This window comes from Toxoplasma gondii, chromosome XI (genome assembly GCF_000006565.2).
Source record: "Toxoplasma gondii ME49 chromosome XI, whole genome shotgun sequence".
In the NCBI taxonomy this organism is placed as follows: domain Eukaryota; phylum Apicomplexa; class Conoidasida; order Eucoccidiorida; family Sarcocystidae; genus Toxoplasma; species Toxoplasma gondii.
Window position 1 is genome coordinate 2,646,782 of NC_031479.1, and position 22,722 is coordinate 2,669,503.

The 22,722-nt window shown below is 51.6% G+C and overlaps 4 protein-coding genes across 4 annotated transcripts; 3 read left to right on the forward strand and 1 right to left on the reverse strand.

Moving 5' to 3' along the window:
• The first annotated feature begins 181 nt into the window (after positions 1-181).
• TGME49_312380 (tetratricopeptide repeat-containing protein) lies at positions 182-8,779 on the forward strand. Its single transcript, XM_018782711.1, has 8 exons — positions 182-780; positions 1,388-1,457; positions 2,559-2,743; positions 3,798-4,491; positions 5,445-5,551; positions 6,400-6,531; positions 7,247-7,526; positions 8,321-8,779. The coding sequence occupies exons 1-8, from the start codon at positions 652-654 to the stop codon at positions 8,350-8,352; spliced, it is 1,629 nt and encodes a 542-aa protein (XP_018635482.1). The 5' UTR covers positions 182-651; the 3' UTR covers positions 8,353-8,779.
• A 1,511-nt stretch (positions 8,780-10,290) lies between these two features.
• TGME49_312390 (hypothetical protein) lies at positions 10,291-14,771 on the forward strand. Its single transcript, XM_002364420.2, has 5 exons — positions 10,291-11,018; positions 11,807-11,988; positions 12,428-12,606; positions 13,657-13,917; positions 14,407-14,771. The coding sequence occupies exons 1-5, from the start codon at positions 10,799-10,801 to the stop codon at positions 14,477-14,479; spliced, it is 915 nt and encodes a 304-aa protein (XP_002364461.1). The 5' UTR covers positions 10,291-10,798; the 3' UTR covers positions 14,480-14,771.
• Positions 14,772-14,866: 95 nt separating this feature from the next.
• On the reverse strand, positions 14,867-18,865 carry TGME49_312400 (exosomal 3'-5' exoribonuclease complex subunit, putative). Its single transcript, XM_002364421.2, has 3 exons — positions 17,836-18,865; positions 16,398-16,651; positions 14,867-16,104 (listed from the first exon to the last, which is right to left on the reverse strand). The coding sequence occupies exons 1-3, from the start codon at positions 18,742-18,744 to the stop codon at positions 15,891-15,893; spliced, it is 1,377 nt and encodes a 458-aa protein (XP_002364462.2). The 5' UTR covers positions 18,745-18,865; the 3' UTR covers positions 14,867-15,890.
• A 50-nt stretch (positions 18,866-18,915) lies between these two features.
• Positions 18,916-22,567, forward strand: TGME49_312410 (hypothetical protein). The gene is made up of 4 exons (XM_002364422.2): positions 18,916-19,937; positions 20,262-20,379; positions 20,815-21,388; positions 21,988-22,567. Exons 1-4 carry the CDS (start codon positions 19,581-19,583, stop codon positions 22,307-22,309), a joined length of 1,371 nt encoding a protein of 456 aa, XP_002364463.1. The 5' UTR covers positions 18,916-19,580; the 3' UTR covers positions 22,310-22,567.
• Positions 22,568-22,722: the final 155 nt, after the last annotated feature.

Genomic DNA, 22,722 nt, shown 5'->3' on the forward strand with positions numbered 1-22,722 from the left:
GCAACACTGCAATGTGTGTGCGAATATCTTAACATGAAACCCCTGTTTTTCGGTGTGTGGAATCTCTTTTTTCATGAAAGGCACATGATCGTTGGCGGTTCTCTACCAGGTCCAATCCGTCTGGCGGCTGGACCTTCGGCGACTTATCCTGTCAAGGAGAGCAATTTTTTCCGTTCTCTTCTTTCGTTTATCTCATTTCGTTCCAGTGTGTGTCGTGATCTGAGGATCGTTTCTGTCGTGGTCGTCGATCGCGAGAAGGGAAAAAGGCAAACCGGAAAAACGAGCACGTTTCTAGCACAAGCGTCGGTTTTTTTACTTTCACTGTAAAAACGCTGAGATGTGTAAACGCGTTCTCTTTCATGAGCGACAACACTCTTTCGTCACTTTCCTGCCAGGTCGCCAGAGACCTTCGTAAAGAACCTTCCATGTAAATGCCAGCCCTCCAGAGTTTCTGCTTGACATCCGGGCCCACATATTCTTGTCGGTGTGAGCGAAAAGCCCTTCCGGATTTCTGCCGATTTTCCCATCAGGCTATTCACTGTCGGTCTTTTCTCTTGAACAGTTTGCTTCTTTTAGAAATCTGAAACTAGACAGAAAGGGTTGAACTAGAAAAACGAAGAAGCTCTTGGTGACCTCGATCAAGAAAAAGCCATGGAGTCCGGCGCAGCTGCGGTGGCCCGGGGGCCGCCGATCGCCGATCCAGAGGAAGTTGACGAAGGAAAGCGAAAGTACACACAAGCGACGCAAGAAAAGGAAGAAGGAAACCAGCTTTTTACAAAGGTAAGGCGCCCAAAAGACGGTGACTAACGATGGTAAGGGACTGAATAGATCACCAGCCATCAGATGCGGTCACCTTCTGTTGGCTGCGGGACGCCGCCATCTCACTGCACTGCTCGAGACAGCTATAAGTGTTGGTCTTTGGCATCCTAACGTAAAGAGTGATAATGCTGTGGCAAACCGTTCAGCTGTCATGCAGAAAAAACGCCTCTGAAAGGCGGAGGCTTCCCGTCCGTCACATTTCGAAGACGAGACTTCCAGGTGTTGCCTTTTCTGGGGACCTCTGTAGAAGAGAAGTTGGACCACGGTTTAGATCTTGTGAGTCTCTGTTTACCGAATCCAAGTTCTAGAGCGTTAGCTAGGATTGTCTCATGTGAAAGTTCGTGTAAAAGGAGAACCAGGTGAACAGCATGTGTCAATATCACAAAGAAAACGTAGAGGTCGCTGACACAGCACCGTGTATTCTCAAAGCACGCAGCGCAACGGATTTTGGTGACCGGCTGTTGGAATACGTCTGCGGCTTCCTTCGGCTTGTTTTCTTGGTGCCTGGATCTCTCTGGGGAGACGTTGACCAGTCGACTGGAGCTCCTTTCTCTCCTCGCCATTTCAGGGACAAGTCCAGGAAGCAATTGACATATGGCGTCATGCACTGAAACTGTGCTACGAGCTCTCTGTATCCGGTAAGATCTGAAGAAGGGAAGTTCCAAGGAGAGTGCCTCCTTGCGTACCCAATCAAGTGGGTGGGGAGCGACCACTCAGTTTTATTCTTCACAAAGGACCGCGTCTTTCACTGTCTCTCCCGAGGAGCTGATTCGTCATTTTCACAGAGCGATATCATCCCGTCAAAACGTCCTACATGCGTATGTTAGACAGCTTGTTTATCAATCAATCTTTATTTGTCCATCTGCATGCTTGCATATTTATCTACACTCTGTCTATATCTATCTGTCTGTATCTACGTATCGGCACATATCTATATCCAACTGTCTGCGTCTATCTATATCTCTCAGTGTCCATCTATATCGAGTTGTCTCTCTCTGCGTCTGTATCTATCTGCATCTATCTATAACATTCTATCCTTATACCTGAGATTACCTGATGGCCAACAGCTACGCACATGACTTAGGCGTGTATCGGTGAATGCATTGAGTTCCATTGCGTTTTATAAGCCCCGCTCTGACTCGTCTTTCCCTTTTGTGACGACCAACGGTTGACGGGTGGTGATGGGAGGTGATCCAGCCGAATGCAAGAAACAAAGAGTGTATCTGTCTACACTTCCTTAAACCTGCTCTTCGCGCACAGCTTGCAGAACCGAGCGGTCTGAGGAACATGAAATAGGGCACCTGTCGCAAGCGAAACAGTTCTCTCGAAAAATTACTTTCCAAACGCTTGGCCTAGCCTGCCAAAGAGCCTCACTGTTTCTCCTGAGCCTCAGGGCAACGATTGTCTCGTCTGGCGTTGGAGAAACCTGTTTAGAGTTGAGGGTCCGGTACCTTGACAGCACACTGGTGGCGAGGGAAGTGATTTCCAGAAAAAAAACCGGATGTTTCGCTGGGAGCAGCTAACGTCCGACAGAGGTCGAACAGAGTATCGGAAATTCGCGTCCAACACCCATGACGTATTGTCGTCGGAGACGCACAGGCCAACGGGTTCCCCGATACCTGTTTTCTGCGGTGCTCCTTCGTCCCCGACGTCCTTCGTCGCCTAGACTAATCAGGAGGCGTCTTCACTCTGCTAAAAAAAGACCATTGCTCCTCTCGGAATTTCCGGTTCACTTGCAGGAACAGCTCCCGACGCTGCTGCCATGGGGAAGCTGCAGGTGGCGCTGGAGAGCAACATCGCTGCTGGTCTTCTCAAGGAAGGCTTCTACTCGAGGTGCATCGATCACTGCGAGCATGTTCTTCAAGTCGATGCCGACAATGAAAAGGCGCTTCTTCGGATGGCCAAGGCACACTCCGAACTTCAGGTTAGCATTGTTTTTGAGGTCACGTGAGAAGCTGTACAGCTAGTCCGTTCTGTTCTTTGTAGAACCATCTGCAGGAATCGTTTCGCACAAAAGAAGGTACCGGAAACTGTACCACGTATGTTCCTACCGGAAAGGACGCAACACCGCAACAATGACTCTCATCTATCTATCTATCTATCTATCTATCTATCTATCTATCTATCTATATATATATATATATACATATATATATATATATACAAATACATATGGTGTGTGTGTAGCGGTAGAGTGGTGTGTCTTTGTGAATACCACTGTGTGCGTGTCAAGGGAAGCTTGTGCGGGACTCTTACGGTCTCCTCGTCGCAGTTCTTTTTCGGCGAGGACTCGAGTGCACTCACAACGAGGAAGGAGGCATGTGTCAGGATTCACTCTCGTATCGACCGTTTCGTCTCGCAGCAGTTGAAAATTCAAGAGCTGCGTCTTTGACGCCAAGTCGCTTGCTCTGTCACACTTGATAAAGTCAAAGATGTTGCCGACCTACCCCGTGCGGACGGAGTAGGTTTCGGACTGGTTTCCCATGCTCAACAAGGTTGCACCTGGACTTGAGATTCGTTCGGAGTCATGTCCGTTTGCAGTGAGGCAGCCTGGCTGCCAACATTTCAACATGCTACTGTGGAGTGGAATAGAGGTCGTCGTTTGCATTCACCCCCCGTCCTGTGGCCCCGGCGCTCCGGCGTTGTCGCATTCCACATCCAACCGAGTGCGAGAACACAGACGCACTCTGTTTTGGCCATGCCGTGAAAAGGATTATCTAGTCTTTATGTCGTTTTCAGTCGATCGTGCTCACGCTTCGCATAAGAACAGACGTCGGTATACTTACTCGGTATACTGCACTCTCTCCAGAGGACATCACACGGTAGAATCCAGTATCCATGCGTGATTCTGATGGCGTCATAACTTCGTGCAGTCGACTCGCTTCTGTAGATCAGATGCTTCTGCTGGGAGCGTATATGGCGTTCTACGGGAGGCGCGAGAAACGTCTTTGAGCCGCCTTCTATTTACCTCCTTTCAGGAATACTCAAAGGCCGAGCAGACGCTTCGGCGGTTGCTGGAGTTGCGTCCAGATAACCAGGAGGCGAGCCGCTTGTACCGACAGATACGCGAAGCGCGGGTGGAGCACAAGAAGCAGCAGAAGACACTGTTCAAAAGCATGCTGGGGAAGGGGGAGAACGGGCATGCTCTCGCAGTGTCTCCTCCGAAAGCCCAGGAGGAAGCCGACGCTTCCAGAGATTCGCCAACCCCCTGGATGTGGTCCGTCGAGTTTCACCCTATGGACAGAGACCCGACTGTCTGGAAGGCTCCGCATTCGATTGAGAGCCTGACAGAAGAGTGCAACTTTCCGCTCACTCGTGGGCTTCCGTTGAGCATTCTTGCGGCGCTGCAAGCGGCAGACAAAGTCCGACAAACGGCGGTTGGAGACGCCAAGAAAAACGCGTCCAGGCGTTTGGCAGGAGGCGAACAAGACGCGTCCGCGACGGGGACTGTGTGTGCGTCGGCGGCAGGGCAGGCAGGGCACCACGACCCAGCAGAGGACTTGTGGAGCTGGAGATCGATAAGAAAGGAGGTTCTCTGTGTGCATTTGATCGGCTCCACCAGCGCCCACGAAATGGGCTGCAAGTTCACTGTTCTCATGGAACGATGGCCAAACGTGAAAACTCTCATTCTGGTGTTCATTGGATTTCTGGGGCCTCATGGAAAACTCGAAAGTACGTCGCAGGCAGGAGAGTGGAGAGAGGGGAGGGTTGGAACCTCGGCGCGGAGAGGGGGGGGGAAGGCGACTGAAAAGATTAAGGTTGTTCCTCTAGAAAAAAGCAACAAGATATGGGGAGGTGTGTAGCATGTCCTATTCTCCTTAATAGCACAGCTATCTATTTACGTGGTACCTAAATGGTAATTTACAGCATATTATTCACTGTTAAAAGCAATTCTATTCGAAGTCGGTGGTATGTTAGTATTTCTGTCATCAACAGGCCAATGAAATATCACTAACGATGAAACATAGTTGATTAACGTAACAACATAGAAGCTAACGCTCAGCAAGTGAACACGAGACGCAACCGTGTACGCAGAAAACCTGAAACACCAGAGAAAAGGAGAATCGAACATGGGATGTGAAACGATTGCTGGAGAAAGTAGTTCGGAACAGAGACCCTGCAGAGGGGACGACGAGAGGTCGAAAACGACAGACATGCGACCTGGGAGCCCAGCGGACGAGGCAGGCTTTAGCACGCGCGTGAGAAGGCTACTGCTGGGAAGACTTGTTCGAGACAACAGCGTTCGAACGCTGCTCGGACCAGTGACCCAAGTGCATGCAAACTCCTTCCAGGAAAATGTGAAAATGTGCACAAATCAACTGTGGAACATCGCAGCAGAAAAACACTGATGCCATGAAATAAGGATTCATCGCAATGCAGAGGTTGCCCTAAATCCCTATCTCTGGATTCTGCTCCTCAGTGATGAAGGCATTGCAGGTCCAGGATCTTATGTTCATGCGTGTATATGCATGTGCGTCCTACACAAATACATGTATATATATATATATATACATACTTCTATATCCGGTGACTCTGGATGAGAGGTTCTTCGGGGCGTCGTGCCAGCCCAAAATCGGTTGTCTCGCGTTGCGTGTGATGCTGCCTTCGCATTATCGTTCTGCCAGATACCCTGGAGCGAGGGAAACTTCAACCCCCCGCCGTGGTGAAGACAGAAGACGGTCGAGAGCAACTTGCGGTCCCCTTCAAGGGAACGTACGAAGAATTTGTGCAGGTAAATAAGACGTTTTTTTCATCCATTGTACACAGTTTGTAAACAGAGAAGTGAAGAGATCCACCGAGCTTCCTTCCGCAGTAACTCTCGCCTACGAGGTCGATGGCCCAAGCGCACACATCTATATCTCTCTCTCTCTCTCTCTATATATATATATATATATGTATATATATGTATAGACGTATGTGTATCTATCTCTCCATACGAATATGTACGTATGTATATATGTGTAGGTGGATAGATATACTGTGCATTCGTATACATCGACGAACATGTCTATACACGTACAAATGTGCGTCTGTGCATCAAACGATGGGCGGAAGAAGTAAAACGAGGAAAAGGAAGAGCACCTCGCTAGGCGTGGTGTCAAAGAAGGTCTCTCCCTCAGTGCAAGAGACTGTTCAAGAATGAGTTAGGTGCAGCTCTGCATCTGATACTCATGGAGTACGTACCTCGATGGCTAGTGAAAATACTACGCGAAAACTCTCTCCACGGACGGCTGTTGTTTTCGTGTCTACGAGAGACGAAGCAGGACGTCGAGAGTGAACACAGATCCCATGCCTTAGCGGTTTCTTGGCAGTCAGAATGGAGCAAGCGTGACACGGCTCTGCTGTCGCTTTGCTGATTTTGCCGAACGCTGTATAATCGAATAGGAACTGTTGGAAGATTCATCCTTAAATACTTCTAAAGTTCGGAACTCAGCTATTGACAGATGCTCAGAGTGATGACGTTTGAGCCTCTCCAAGGAGCAGGGTGTTGTGATTTTTTCCAGTCTGTAAAAAACGCGTTGGCGACGGTAGGTTGTTGCGTGGAACTGGCGTCTCTCACTCTTGGTCTTTGTCGCGCAGGCCGTTCCTGGAGTCCTGACCCATGAGGAGTGCACCTTCTTCCCCGACTTCGCTGTCCTAAGCACACCGCTGTTTGCCCGAGATCTGGACTCCTGGAAACCTGCTTTGAAGCTTCTTCTTGACGCGAATGTGGTAAGGGGGAAGAGGGTTCTCCCCACCCCGTGCATAGAGGAACGCGTAGGTGTTTGTCTTTTCTACGCATGAGTCAGTGGCGGATGCTTCTTTTCACAATGGTTTACCGCGCAGGTGCCGACAGCAGGGCGATGCGGCTGGGTGGATGTCGGTGTGTATGCTCTCCCTGTGTGCCTGTGATGAGAAGCAAATGTGGACTGTAGTCTATGAAGCGTTTCAACAGTTCGTGTGGTGGAAGTCACGGGAAACAGCATCGTGGTTAACACAGGGCTGAAAAGAGCCTCAGGTTCCTACCTCCAGACGAAGAGTGAGCATGCGATTTGCCCGAGTCGGGAATCGAGGTGCAACAGGTCGTGCTCGCCGCGTTTCATCAATACCGCATTTGACACATTTGTTTAAGGAATGTATCCTTCTGACCTGGCATTGAAACGAGCTGACACCATGGTCTCCAGGCTCACGGGCGCCAATGAGACGCCGACAACCTGACGCCTGTGAGACCCTTGCGGAAATTGAGTTTTCAGTGTTCTGAGGACTGGGCAAACCCCATGCTTAGGGACTGTCCGTCTGCTTCTTTGTTCCCTGAACCTGTCGTGAGCTCCCGCATTGGGCATCAGCCTCAGGCCTTCGCAGGTCGATCGGGCGCCACCCTCAGATGACCGCGTGGACTCCTGGCTTGACATCGACTTTCGCGTTTCTCTCTTTTCTCTTTGACCAGCTCTCGATTGTGACAGTTAGCGGGCCTGTCACGGACCAACCTGGAGCAGAGCTCAAGGAGGAAGAAGAAGTTGTGCGACACCAGGGAGGGCGGATAGTTGTGCCGACGTCAAGAAACGAATTTCCGATTATTTTCCGAGTCCCCGGCGAAGCTGTGAAGAAACGTGAGGAGCTCGGCGCAGATGGCGACAAAACAGAGTTCATCGGAAACGAGTTCCTCACATCTGGAGACACAGCCCAGGCATCTCGACACTCGGCGGTCGTTGGCGCAAAACATGCAGGTGAGAAGAAAGTAAAGAGTCTTCGACTTCGTGCATGCCTCTGCCTTGTTCATCTTGCCGGGGTGTCGATGACGAAGGCAGAAAAGCGCAGGCGCAGGTTGTGGATAGAGAGGTACCCAAGGAAAGCGTGATGTTGCAGTCAGCGAATGGACAGCACAATACAGGAACCGGTCGCTGAATAGATTGTTGATACGAGTTGGTGAGTTCCGGAATCGTACAAGGATTTATTTACCTTTACGGCCACTGGGCACTGGTGGGACCCACGAGTTGGGCCGTCGGTTCAGGTCTTGAAGCTCTTTGTTGACCGGATCCAGGTCTCATTGTCTTAGCGACGCATAGATAAGACGGCAATCGTGGAACTCGAGCCTCTTGAACGCCTTCTAAGATTGATCTGTCTGGGTCGCGTAGACGCCTGGTTCGTCCCCAGCTCTCTTTCGTTGCGTCACGAATGCAGTTTGTAGACCACAAACATATCAGTCGCGTACCGAGAACGGCTTGCCCTCATACCTCTGTAGACGACCGTTGTCATGATTCGTCTGTCGAGAGATGCTCATTCTTCTCGACGGGCCGATTCATTTTTCGCATGCCGAAGGATAAAAGATTTAGTGGCCGGGAACTCGCAGTGGTAACGTACGACAGCCGACAGAGTCTCACGCAGAGGAGAGGGACTTGTCAGTCGGCGTTCTCAAGGCCCAGCCTCCCTGACTCCCTTCCCCTCGGCCGCAAGTGCAGGTGCTTGCCGGCTTCATCCGGCGGTAGTTTCTGGTTTCTGTTATCCTTTTCCATGTTTTTAGCCTTCTTCGTGTTCCGCGGACGAGACAAGTAACTGCCGTCAGGACAGCCGAGAAGCTCGTGTGCTCCTCCAAGACTCTCGTTTGCTCATGTTTCTCATGCAAAACGAAATGTAGCAAAGAACAAAGAAAATTGGGTTCGAGTTTGAGGGCGCTGATGGCTGCAAACGCGTGGCGAATGTGCATACGGGATGCGTCGGTTATTGGTTTAGCATTTCTCGTCTGTTACAAGGCCGCAGATGAGCTGAAACTCAGACAGTTTCATTTTTTCAGTTGTCATGCCGTTCCAGCAATGACGTTGAGAGTGTGGCATCGAGGGAAACATTCAGCTAAGCGTTGGAGTATCGTTTGACATGTAGCAATTGCAGTTCAGCGTCGCTCTTCTCTCTAATGTCCTTTCCTGTTGAAGACGTTTTACAGTCCCGTGTTCTGGTCCAAAGTCTGAAAATTGTTTAACGCCGCACAATCTCGTAAATTTCGGTTAATAGGAGCCAGAAATCAACTGTATCGGCCGCGCTAAACAATAGTCTCCAACACTGCGAGAACAGCTTTAACACCGTCTTTTGGTTTCACATTTAAATTGCAGTTTTGCGTTATATTCAAGCAGAAACAATATAGTATTTCAGAAGCAAGGGCCGCGACCGAGAAACACTGTGAGACGCTGACTGGTGAGTGTGAAATCAATCAGCAAAGCCTGTATATCCACGCACGCGAGTCAATGTACCATATTTTAAATCCACCTACTTACATACAGAAAGTAGAGAATCTAATCTTCTGTTCGCTTTCGTTCCGCTGGTAACAGCTCACAGAAGCGACGAACGTCAGGCAAGACTTGACGAAGCGTCGCACATAAGAGTCATGAACGCATCAGTTTCCTCCCTTCGGAAGGCACACTAGGCACGAGCCAAACAAGCGAAAGATTCAGCGCTCTCAGTTCCCAGAAGCCGTATGAAGCAAACTCGCTGGCGTCCTGTGGTCTCGATGGAAGTACTGAGGACCCTTGTCCTATAGTAGAATGAAGAAAACGGGAAGGGAAGTAAGAGGGAAGATTTCTTAAGTAGTTGTTTTGTGTCACCTCTGCGGTAAATGTACGGCAATTAGTTTCACAGAGACCGCATCGCCGGGTTCCTCGACATTTTTTCCGCCATCTATCCCGTTTCGTTCACTCTTAAAGTGTCTAGTGTGGCCTGTCGACTTTAAACGAAGAACTTCGTAAAGCAATGCATGAAAAAACAGACATCTCTGAGTCGCTGCTTAAGAACCCCGCAAAAAAGCAAAAGAGTGCCACGCTTTACTTGTGAGAGCCATATTGCGTTGAGGTGCCTCTGAATACCCACGCACGAGTCGTAAGGAAACATCTCAAAAGAAAAGAACTCGGCCACGGCTTACCATTCATTCTGCTGTCTCGTCTCTAACTTTGTCGACCGCCAAAAACGCATAAGATGTTTCTGATGCAGGTCTAAGCTCTAGGGCAACGGTAACTATTTTGAATACATAGGCTATTGCGACTCATCTAGCCGTTCGTCGTCAACACAGAAAAGTTGGGGGCAACGTGCTCATAAAGGAGGAGCTACACTTACGAACTTTAAGCTGCAATGTGTGAGGTTTCTCTGAATTACACAAGAAGCCAATGGGAACTAGATGTGGTAGTGTACAAGACAATAGGCATCCCTCTTTTCATCCCCCAATTCACGAGAGCCAGCAGGGCGACCCAAACGCCTTGCATGCGTCAGTTTCCTTTGTGGCGTCTACGCGCCAACACCACGAAATACTCCGGTGACTATCCATCTCAAGGGCGAAGAGACCCAGCCTCATAAACACAGAAAAAACAACTGTCCCCCGTTGACGACACAAGGGTCCTTCTAAAGGCGGCCTCGAAGGCCTGCAGCGAGCTGAATCTTTTCGATTGAATTTTCTGGCTGCATGCCCCAGTCGCTGGGACCTGAGGACATCGAGACTACCTTTTCTTTACCGGAACGCGGAGCCCCCACAAACTCTGCTCTTCTTTCTCCATTCTTTCTCACTGAGGGAAAGTGTTTGGAGGTGAGTTCGCTCGACTGTTGTCGTTGCCGCTCTCCACCTCGTCTGCGAGAGTGGCTTCTCCGAGCTGCAGCGCACTGGACGAAGACAAAGGATGGACGGCTTCCCCTTCTTTCGCGTTCTCCCTCTCTTTTTAATGAGTCGTTCCCTGAGAAGAGAATTCTTCTGAGAAGGGCAGAGACTGTTCGCTGGACCAGATGAGTTGCTGCGTCGCTTCCTCGCGGTGAGGCGTGCACCCTCCGAGTTGACTCCAGGGTGAAGTCATCTTCAAGGCTTCAGGCACTCCGTGCTGTGGCGCTTTCCGTGACGATGCTTCCTCCCCAAGTCTGCTGAGTCATCTCCCCTGAAATCGGACGATCTGGAACGCTTCTGTGCAGAAGCGGCCACTGCAAGCCGGATATTCTTGTTTCGACTGTGCACCCCCTCGCATCCGTTCACACGATGCCAAGAGGCAGCCACAGAGGGGGAGTCTTCCCCGTCTCCGGCCTGACCTGGGGCATGAATCGGCCCTACCTGAAACGGGGACTCTACCAGCATCGGAGAGATCACATTTTCACACCTCGCTGGGGAACGAGAACGGCAAATTTTAATCCATCTGCTCTGCCTGACGGCAGCACACGGAGATGGGAGAACGACGCCTTCAAAGCCTGGCCTCTATACGGTAGGTGAAGCAGGAGTTTTACACCTCGACCGGTCTAGGCGAGGACACCTGCGAAGCCCAAGCAATGTCTTGTAGGTCAGCGACAGCGAAGAACGAACGAAAAGGCTGTTTTTTGCATGCACTCCGCTCCAGGAACGGTGACGCGAAGAATCCGCTGGACAGCACTCGAGAGCGGAAATCACCGAAGAGGCTCAGACAGGGCCAGGGGAAAGGAAGGGAACTCCCAGAAAGAGAGTACCCTAGTTCTTGTACAGCCTCTGTGAAAATGCTGTTGTTTCAATGTACGCGGACAACCGCCATACTTTTGAAAGCCTCGGCAAGCTCGACATGTGTGAGGACGAACCTGTGCTTGCATCCACGGTGGCGCGATGGCGACTGGGAGAGGAGAACAGACAAGGAGGGAAGCATGTGAGGCGAGCAAAGGAAACTCGTCGACTATACACACCAGAGTTGACAGCAAACCTCCGTGGAGAGACAGACATGAGGCAGAAGAGCGATAGAGAACAAGAGACGCGAGAAGCACAGAGACAGACCACGCACGAGAGGATGCTTGAGGCAGGCGAAAGACTCTGTAGGATGGACCACTGTGTTCAGCGGAAGATGCGGAACGAGAAATACGAAAGTGTTGAATCAACTGCGACGGCGAGTCAAAAAGAAGACCGACAGAAAGGCTCTTGGATGTCTAGATGCGTTTCTCGCTTTCGCTGCTCTCGTTTTCCTTTACACGTTCATGCCAATCCCCGTCTTCTCGTTTCGCCGCTTCCCCTTATTCGATGCGACACTTGCAGGCCTTCCTCACCACGTCAAGCTCTACGCAGTGAACGAGGCGAGGTATCTCGTCCCTGCAGCTCGCTGTACAGCCGGTCCCGAGATTACTCAGTACATTCTCAATCAACTAGATCCTGGAGGAGCCGGGCGAAACTGCAGTGGCATCGGGAGACCGGATGTGCGGCTGCCGCTGGCGAAGCCTGTGAGGCACAGACCGTTTCCAGTCTCTCTCTCCTGCGTCTAGACAGACTTAAGAAGCATCTTGCGCATTTCCTGGCCTTCAGCGTCTAAGGAGAGAGAGAGAGCATCGGGATGGCCGTTTGGGATGGTGTGTAGCTTTCTGACACCGTGAAGACAGAGATTTTGAGGGAGAGCCAGTGCTCAGCTGTTTATCGATGTGTACTTCGTTATCCCAGTGTCATCTGTGCCACGAAGATCGGGGCCTTTTCGCAGCCTGCCTACCGAGTTGCTTGCGTTTTTTTCTTCCAGTTTTCCCCACATGCGTTCAAGGACATTTGAGCGAAAGGCCGTGGCGTTGTGGCCATGAAATGCTCAGTGAAACTGGAATGGAACTGGAATGGAACTGGGATGGGGGATCCAGATTCCGTGAAGATGTGCGAATCGCGCTTCTGTGTTTCTAGGCTGCCCCTTCGACGACTCACCTGCCTCGGCACCTCGTGCAGATCGCGCGCCATGTCATGGGTGAAGCGGGAGAGAAAGTTCGACGCAAGGCTCTCTCGTTTGCGTCGACTCTCTCCGATCAAGGATTCTCTCCCGATGTCTTCGATCCCTTTGGAACTCCGCTGTCAGAGCGCAGCCGGTAGGCGAAGAGCAAAGCGATGTCCTAGCGAAGGCGAGAAGCAGACGAGACTCGGCAACATGGACGAGAGAGGGGGAGACAGGTGCAAAATCAAATACGTCGTGGTCTGTCGGTTTATCGATCTTCACAATGACTGCACACTCCAAACAAGAATGTCTGCCAAGGCTCCTAACCGGGGAGTGACCACCGGCTTGATTTGCTTGTGAATCTTTTCTGTAAAGGAAACCACTACCCGAACTGCAATCAAAAGACTCTCTTTTCATACACACCGGTTATATCCCTGCAGCATGGGCAGTGTCCATTGTCGTTTGAGTTCACAGAACATGCACCCGAGAGAATGTTGCAGCTTCGACTTTCGACAAAGAGTGGTGCCCAGCAACAGACGTGGAGGGAAAAAGCGTTTCTGGTCTCAAAGCAGAGAGGGTACGGGAGAAAGGGCAGAGCTTGAGTCCTGGGCTGTGCAAACGCCGGCTTCGTTCAGAAGCGGCAGAAATCGTGACGAGACTTCCAGACTTCGACTAGCGGCTTCTTGACACATTTCGCGGAACACAGTGGGGGCGCAGACTGCGCAGTTGCCGTCTGTCTGGATCCGCATTCCGGCGCTGGGGTCCTCTCAGGGTCTCCTCTCTCTTCAGGCTTTGCTCGGGTCCCAGACGCTGGGTAACTGTGTCTGACGGCAGACAGTCTCCGTGTGCAAGCTCCTGCGTTTCATGGAAAGGAGCCGCGACTCCTCGGTCTGCGCATCAGCCCTGTTCGTCCCTCGGGGTTCCGCATCCTCAGTGTGCTTGGAATTCTCAAGACATTCGTGGTTCACGGTTTACTATCGTTGAGAACGAAGGTTGAAAGGTTACGACCATTGACAGTTACGGCTAGGATTAACGATTGATGACCAATACGAGGTTGGCGTTTGCCACCCAGGACAATTATGGGAGCCAGAAGTGAGCACCCAGGACAACTGCGGTCTCGCGTTTCGTGCCTGGGGTTTTACGTTGCCGTCCCGGATACTCATTCTCGTTTGTTTCTCTCTCTGCTTCCTTCGCCTCTTCTCAGAATAAAGCGGCTGTACAACCTCGTCTGTGAGGCGGATTCATGGAGAGTCAAGCCCGACTCGCGAGGCGGGAAGGGCAGTGTCCCTGCAGAGGCTGTTAATGCGTTTCCTTTCGTCGACGAGAAGGCTGCACTTGTCCGCGACCTTCCGCTTGCAGAAATCCTTTATTCTCGCCACACCCATCGCCTGCAAAGCCGTCGACATCCGTTCTGGATTGACATGGGCTACAAGAAACGCATAGTGCGAATTCCCTACCTCTATAGGTAAGTACAGGAGGACTTAGTCCCGAAGAGGCTTTTCTTCGCCACGTTGACATTCATTTCTCGACCTCTCTGTTCCTCTTGCCTTCTGCACATGTTTCTAAATCTGCCTCAGGACTGTGTGAACCAAGACCATCTGGGGGCCGTCTTCTCTCACGACTGTGTAGGCAGGTGTTGCGTACATTCCATGACATCTGACCGGCGGTTTTTGAGTTTCGTAACAAGTTCTAGACTCCCGTCTAGCCATTGCATGCATGGGGGACGTCGGGGTGGCGTTGAGGCCAGAATGACCGACGCGGATGTCGGCTCACCTCAACGCCGTAGGCTAGGGGACTCCCCCTCATGTCCTTGTGTGACATAGCCAGTGAGAAGTAGACTGTAGTTCGTAGGGTGATGCAGCAAACCACGTGGAGTTCCTCCAGGATGACATTTCGGCTGTTTGACCTCTTTTGCACAGGGTTCGTTTTTGTGTTCATCTCGGATTGCATGCAGGCGTCGTGTGGCGAAGGAAGAAGCTCAGGAAAGAGAGTTTGGTCTCTCCCGCGCGCACGGGTCTCCACTGTGAGGTGGTGCGTTGTGAGATGGGCGTTTTGCCTTTCTTCTTGCCTTCTCGCGGTCCTTTCCACCGCGACTTCGTTCGGCTTTTCTCTTCTGTCTGGGAAAGATGCTTCCTGGCTCTTTTGTTGCTTTGGCATTCCCTGAAAACTCTGGCCTCCGACGAAATCTGTTCCAGGAGCAGGGTCGACAGTGCAACTATAACGACGTAATTAATATACAGTCGCGGCAGCAGTGGTTAAACTGTAGAGGACTCGAGTTGTCTCCCCGGCGAACACTCTGAAAAAAAGCACCTAGTATTTCAGGAGTCCCAGATACACCCCAAAGTCGTTTTTCGCATTCCGTTTGACATTTCTTCTTGTAACTGGGTTTCTACGGTAAACCCAAGCCTCGCACACCTGCTGTCTGAAACTGAAGCCAAGAAGTCTGCTCGTCTAAACGACACGGAAAAGGCTTGAACGTCTGCGTTCTCCTGACGTCTTGTAACCGCAAGTTCGGTTTACGGCGACGAGACAGTTCAAAGGGCATCAAATAAGTTCTGGGTTTGGTGAGACACGCGAACGAAGCTGCGATGAAAGAAGACGGTCCGTCTGTCCGCACATGAGACGATGCACACAATTCACGAATTCCACCCGCAGTGCAGCGCAGCATGCGCGATTGCCCCGAAAAGAACTGAAAAGCGAGAATCCCTGTTACAGGTGGGAAACGGGGCATTTTATGTTTGTATAAACATCCCTCACTAACGCAGTGTATTCCCCGAGAGCGTGCCCGCCTGCTTTGTAGATCCGAGTTCTCGCCAGCTGGCAGCTAGAATCTCTGCCAACACTCAACAGACCGTCACAACATTCCTCCATCGCCGACGTATCACTTTTCCAGGAACGTATGCAACCTCAAGGGAGACGCGTCCCCCCGCCGTCTCTCTTCAAACGCAATGACGACGAGAGACTGCTTTCCTCCACTGCCCATCAGAGCCTCTCCAGGTGAGGCCGCACCCCCACAGTGTGTGTAAAGCCCTCAAGCGTTCTTTCGATTTCCGCTTTTCACCTCCCTCCCCCCGGTTCGCTTCCTCACCACCCTGCCCTCTTTATCTGCGCTGGGTCATCCGATATGAGGCAGACGTTTCAACATCTCTTCACAACATAGAAGGTTAAGTTGCATCGCGTTCAATCTTTACACTGGATGCGTCTTAATGTTAACTTGCCACAGACCGTTGGACAGAAGAGAATAAAAAAAAACGTAACTCCGTTCATGTAAATCGAACGAGTCTTCACAGAGAAGCAGTTTGCCCCTCTTGAAAAACATCCTCTACCGCTGTCGAAGATCCCTGAATCGGCCGCGTCCAGCTGTTGCTCGTACCTCTTGCTCTTTTTCACCCTGCACTTCACATTTCTTGAGATCGCATCTGCATGCGTTTTCGCTCGCTACGATTCTTGCCGTTTAGACACGAGAGTGTTGATGATCGCCTGCATCACGTGTCTCTCCTTGCCGTAGCATGCAACTAAAATGTTACCAATGAGAATCGCGTCGCCGGCATCCTTGGCGCGAATCCACACGCGGCCGTTCGCTCCCGAAGCGATTTCGAATGCAAGTCTCTCCCCGAGACTCTCGAGCAGAAAACAATGAGGCGAAGAGAGGCTGAGTTCGGGGAACACAGGTTCACACATACGCAAAGAGAAGGTCACACGCATCTGCACATAAGTATACATTAGAATAGAGAGACCGACGGACAGATAAACAGATGCAACAGCAGAGAGGACGACACAGATGTGGTGATCAAGAACAGAGGTAGACAGGTAGACCGCTAGACATACAGATAGGCAGATCGGCAGAGAGGCGAAGAGATAGGTCGACGGGCAGATTCGTGGTAGATACACAGGCGGACATCGGCCCTGCAGGTGCAGCGTTCGTTTCCTTCAGAGTGTTCGAACCTGATGGCGAGAGGCGCGGGAACATCGAGAACGAAGCCACCCTCAAGTTCGCCAAGGAGCTTTTCTTGAGAAGTCCACGATTTCTTGCAGTTGGGGTCTATGCAAGTGAGCTCAGCGCCCAGCTCAGGCGACGCTCTCTCTACTCGACAGAGAATCAAACTTCCGCGACGCAGCTCCGGTTTGTGCCGACGTGTAGCTCCCTCGAAGCTCGACACCAGAGGCAGCGACCCGTCGCCGCGAGCGCGAATGTTCACCTAAAAGAAACAACAGGTGCGTTGTCACAAAGGAAAGCAGCCGTGAGAGGCGTCTCGGAAGCGGATGCAACTCAGAGCGTCAGGCGTTTTGTAGGAAGAGAGAAGAAACGCAGAAATGCAGAAACAACACAGAGCGGAAGGCGTCAGAGACGCGCGACGAAGAGAGAAGGACGAGCGAAGAGAGAAGCGACGGGGAAAAAATGGGAGAAGAAGAAAAGAGATCGTCAGGCGGAGCCAGATGAATCACAAGAACGAAGCCGGTACACATCGAATCTGTGAGACTGGCTAAAGGATTACTCGAACAACAAATTTGAGGTGAAGAGCCTTAATAGGCGAGCAAGGCTCGAGTAAGGAGACAAAACATCCTCCAGAACAGGAAGGAGAAGTACCATGAGAAGCATGATGCGCCGGAGACAACCCCGTTGGACAGAAACTACTGTTGAGACAGGGAGAGAAAGAAACACACTGGAGACGGAGGTGACAGCGAAAGTGAGAGAGAGAAAACGAAGACTAAAACGAGAAAGAAACGACGCAGGAGAGATCGAGAAAAAAGATACAACCCCGCGGGCCAACCGACACCAGCTTTCACGCGTAAAAGTGAGAAACATGGAACGCGAAGACCATTCGCCAGCGGCGCCAAGCAAAGGAAACGCGTAAAAGGACGCCTGACAAAGGGAGACTACAGAAGTCTACTCATTCGTCGTACACGACTTCGAAAAGAATACTTTCCTCTAGCACTAAATCCCTGAACAACGAGATGGGAGACCCTGTGCGTTTTCTGTTTGTCTCTCTGTGGCCCCATCGAAATCCCAGAGACGAAGAACAACGGTGTCAAAGAAAGACTCCTTGGAACATAAAAAAATCAGGTGTCAAGAAGGTAGAAGCCGCACACGGTTTGTGTAAGTGTGATGTCCATTTGTGCATCTAAGATGATGGGTTTTCTCGCTAGCTTCCAGGCTGAATGTCCCGCATCCTTGAACCATTATTGTGCCTGAGTTAATGTTCAACGTGTAGCTAGAGAAGAAGCAGCAGATTGTGATTTCAAACTGGTGCATGCCCCAATTCCTTCGTCCTCTTGTGCTTGCCCCTGCGCAGCACCCGAGAACTCTATGACGTTACAGTTATTTAACTCCCGCTGGGATGCGTCTCTTTGGAACATGCTTTCCTTCCTTTCTCTCGCGCACCGTGTAGGCCTCATTTTTCTTTCCGGAGACGATGCCCACAACGACGTCGCCTTCTACAGGCTCGTAGCGTTTCTGGCTTCCCCGAATATATGACGGAGAATACGGATAGAGAGGCGAGCTCTCGACAAAGGCACAGGGAGCAGAGGCTGTGAGTTCTCGAGACCCTGCAGACGCGCAGCGTGCCGCTGCAGCGACAGGAGAAGAGAAATCAAATTGTTCTTCTACTTGAGACAATCGCTCGATAGCGCGCCTCGACTCTGACGGAGAAGCCGAGGGGACAATCCGAAGCAACATGTCTCCGGGCAAAAACACTGCAGGGGAAGATGGACCTGAGGAGGCCCCCGCAGGCGTCGGAGCCATCAGAAAGCGGAAAAAGGAGACAGAGAGACAAACACCGGGAGGGCAGACGGGTAGGGCAGACGAGGAGGGGAAGTCAGGAGGGGAAGTCCGAGAAATCAACAGGGTAAGGGAGAGGTCAAGCAGCACAGCGAGAGCGAGAGAGACAGACGGTGACAGACAGAGAGGTGGACGAGAGAAACGGCCCAAGCAGGAGAAAGGGAGACTGGCTAAGACGAAGAGCAGAGGAAGGAAACACGAAAAGCAGCAGGGTGGTTCACTGGAGGGGCGGTAGCGAATCAATAGGAGACACGAAGACAGAGAAGAAAAAAGCTGAAGAGACTGTCGTAGAGATAACGAGATTATTCTCTCTTTGCCATGGCGATTCACGAGGGCGTTTGCCTTTGCGATAGGAAACGAGTCAACAGGACGAGAAAAAAGGCGCTTAAAAGGTGAAGGTAAGCAGGGGAGGAAAAGGAGACTGACGCCAAAAGAAAATTGATGCTCCTGGGTGCGCAACTTGGTCGAACGCCTCCGTTGTTGGGAAACACTTTCAACAACAATGAAAAGCATGGGGCAATGCGTTAAACGCAGCACGACCTGAAAAACCTGGAACCGTGCCTGTCGAGAACTCCATCGAGAACTCCATATTGTGGAGTGGCGCGATGAGTCGCCAGAAAATTAACAAACTTAAAAAAATACGTTTTCCTTTTCTCTCAGAAGCGGAGACAGAAGAAGCGCTGCCTAGAAGCCGTCCGAGCGAATGCAAATCGCGGTAGTCGCGCCCGCATGCGGTTATTTCCATCAATATCGACAGGAGACAAGAACATCGAGATGCTGTCTGCCGTCTCTTCTCGTCTGTTTCAGTCACTTTCCTCTTTTCTCCTCTCACCTCGGATTGGAGCGCATTCAAAAACTCACTGAAAAGAGATCGTCTCTTCGCCGTACCCTCGCGGTGAGAGAGAACAGCGATAACTCGTAGGCAGGAAGAAGTATGTTTCTCATGCACTTTGCTTCGGATTTCTTGTTCCGATTACGGTGTGTCGATTGCCGCTCGTGGCTTGACCTAGTCAGTTCGCTCTCTCTTCCCCTGTTTTTCCGACTCTCTGTGTTGTTGCCAGCAACGTCATCGAACGCATCTTCTTCGTCTCTGGGCGGCTCTCTCGCGCTGCCCTCAGTCTCTCCATCTTCGTCATCTCATTCAGAGGAAAGAGAAGTCACTTTTTCGCTTGTTCCCACCCTACCGTCTCTCCTTCCAAATCTCGACGAAGCCATCTTTCTTGTCTCCTTGTTTGTTCTCATTCTTTTCTTTTCGTATCCTTCCTCTGTCTCCCTGCCATCCTTCCTGGTCGTTTCTGTCTCCTCCCTCGTCTCTGTCTTCTCTTTCGACTTCCAGCCTCCCTCTTACCATGACCGCTCTCTCGTCATCCTGTCCTCTCGACTCTGCCTCATGTTCGGGGACTGTTGTCACTTACATTGTCCCGACTGATGGACCTGTTCGGCGGATCTGTCGTTCTTCATCATCATCATCATCATCAGCATCATCATCATCTGCTTCTTCATCTGCTTCGTCATCTTTCTGCTCGTCAACAAATCCAGCAGAAGGGTCGTCCGCTTTAGATTTCAGGAAGAGAAGCCTAGAAGAAGAAGGGGAGAAGGGAGCTTCTCAGGCTGGATGGAAAGTCAAGACATTTCGAGGCAGCGTCGGAGCCTCAGATGGTTCGGACGCCTCTCTGGACGCTGGCGCAGGAGGCTCGATTAAACAGGTAGGACTTGTCAAGCGTCAGTGTTTCCCGTCTCGAATCGTTTAACTGCAAGCCATTGGTTCTCTGGACTGTCTGCTGTCCCCATGTTTGCTCCTGTCGCTGCAACTGCGCCCTGAGACACAATCCGACGAAAGGACAGTCGCTGTGCTTGCCATTGACTATGTTCCGTCTGCCTCCATCGCATGCTGTGTTCTGGCCTTCACTATGTGTCTCTCTGCAAGAGCAGTGCGTCTCCCGTCGTGAGCGACCTCCTGCGTTTGGACAACTGCGCGACGAATAATGTCTTTCCTTTTCCCTTCTGCGTCTCTTCTCTCGTCTCCACAGGTGACTGAGGGGAAGTACGAAGGCGGCCTGGCTCTTTGGGAGTGCACTTGGGATCTCGTCAGATTTCTTCTAAAACTCAGAAGATCCGATTTGCAGGACGCCCATGTGCTTGACCTAGGTACGCGCGACGGCGAAAGTATCTGTCTGCTCAGGACGCTTCAAACTTCCTCCGGTGTCCCTACGCTGAATCGTCGGCACCTGGCTAAGGTCCTCGCCAGCCTTTAGAAGCGAGAGTGCAAATCATGGTACTGGTGGAGACGTTCGAACCTCCTTCTGCCGCCACTGCCCCGCAAACCATCTCGACTGATGGCACCTCGAGCTGTATATTGGAGTTCACCGCAGACACAGCCAAGGCAGCTCACAGCAGCCCACCACACATGTTCCACATGTCCTCTGTATATGCCGATATGTATCCTTTTGTTCATTCTACCATGTACATATCAAGGATCTATGGCGCGTCACGTCAATTGGAGGGCGGCGCTGTAGCTGTTGCCCCGTCATTGAGACATGACTGGAAACGGCATTTCTGATTTCTTCTTTGTTTTTTTTGCAGGGTGTGGGCATGGACTGGCGGGGCTGCTCATGATTCAGAGAGGAGCGGGCGCTGTCGTGTTTCAAGACTTAAATGAGGAAGTCCTTTTAAGCGTCACCGCCCCGACAGTCGCGCTCAATATGGAGACAGCAGACGAGGTATCCATGAAGACGATGCATGCAGCGAAGCATCACAAGATGCGGCTGTGCCGACGCGGGCCAGACAGGCATGCGGATGCTCCCTCTGTCTCAGCTGGGTGTCCAGCTGTTTCTTCGTTGCGTCTTCCTGAAAACTGTCTGCTTCTTCCGGCGTCCTGGGAGGCCTTCCCCTCGCTGTGTTGCTCGTGCAGCTGTTCATGTTCTGAGGCAGATCCTCTCGCCTCAGCTTCAAACGCGTTTCCTTCCCCGTGTGCGCTGGCTTCCGCCCCCTCGCCTTCACCAGAAGGCGGCTTCCGACAGAATCGGAGCGAGGCGCAGTTCGACTGGATTCTCGCCTCGGAGTGTATATACAGACCAAAGCTGTTCGAGACCCTGCGGCAGCTCTTCAAGACGCGACTGAAGCGCGGATCAGGGAAGGCCGTGGTTGCGGGGAAAAGGTAAGGTGCAAAGTGTCTCTGCAGGGGTGCAGACGCATGCAATTCACATCCGATTGCTCAATGGCTCGCGGGCCTCCTCACGTCGGGCGGCCCTCTGTGTGTTGTCTCACGGCTAGTTCGTGTATGCCCATCCCACACAAGTAGATCAAGGCGAACGCATTACGGAACATATGTTGATTATCGGCCCTCTTGCTTCCACTTGAATTTGGGTGTGTCGTGGAAAGAGTCACTTGCCATGACCCAAAAGCCTCTCTATTTCTCTGGCCGTTCGTTCCTCGCCTTCGACCTCCAGTGATGGTCTTCGTAGCGAGACTATGTACGCGAGCGGTTTCCGGAGAGCGTACGCGGGTGCAGAGACAGCGCTGATGCTCTTGTGTTTTGCCCTATGCGCCTTCGTTCAAAACCATCCTGCGTGGCTCTGCTTCCTCGGCGTTTCGTGCTTGGGCTTCCCCATCCAGTGTCGCCTCGGGGTCTTGGTGACTTCGATCGAAACGTCCCCTTGCGTCCTCTGCCGTTCCGGCGTCTCTGTCTACTCGATTGGAGGTCCCCAAATGTGAAAAAGGGCATCACGTTTAATGGAAGCTGCTTGTTGTTCCCAGGTACTACTTTGGTCTCGGCGGCGGCACACTGCCCTTTCTACACTTTCTACGCAAGGCCGAGAGCGAAGAGAGAGAGCGGCGACGGGCGGCGAAGGGGATGAAAGAATGCCAAGAAAGGCAGCAAGGAACAGAGAGTGTAACAAGCTCAGAAGGGAGCACTCAGACCGACGTTTGCATGGAGGACAGGACCTATCAAGACTCTGATGGTGGAACGGACGACGAGCTCGAAGTGTCCGTGGCACTAGCTATCGAGGATAAAACTTCCAATGTCCGCGACATTCTCCTGATTGAAAAGAAAAACAGAAACACGGGTTCATCGTAACTCTTCCACGAGGGACCCCAGAGGCTCGCATCGAGCAACCGAGCAACCCTGCCTCTCTTCTGTTACGGTGTTGCTGCGTGTTCCAAAGGTGATCTGGACGCGTCTAATTATAGTGCTGACACACCAAATACTGCGCTTCACATGGATTGCCAGGCCCTCGACTCGACGTGCCTGCCTACCTGCCGTACTGATATATATATATATATATACCAACTGTCCTATGTGAATTGGATTCCGCTTTGACTGTATGTGGTCCGCTTGACAGCATCAGCTCTTACAAGGGGCTGGCGCCTCTGCTGCTACGACGAAGATCCGCTCTGAATATCCGACCTTGCGGCGGCCGCAGATTACCGTTTAGGATTCGGGGTGTTTTCGTAGCTAACGTACAACAGCCAGCAGTGTATGCGTTTCTG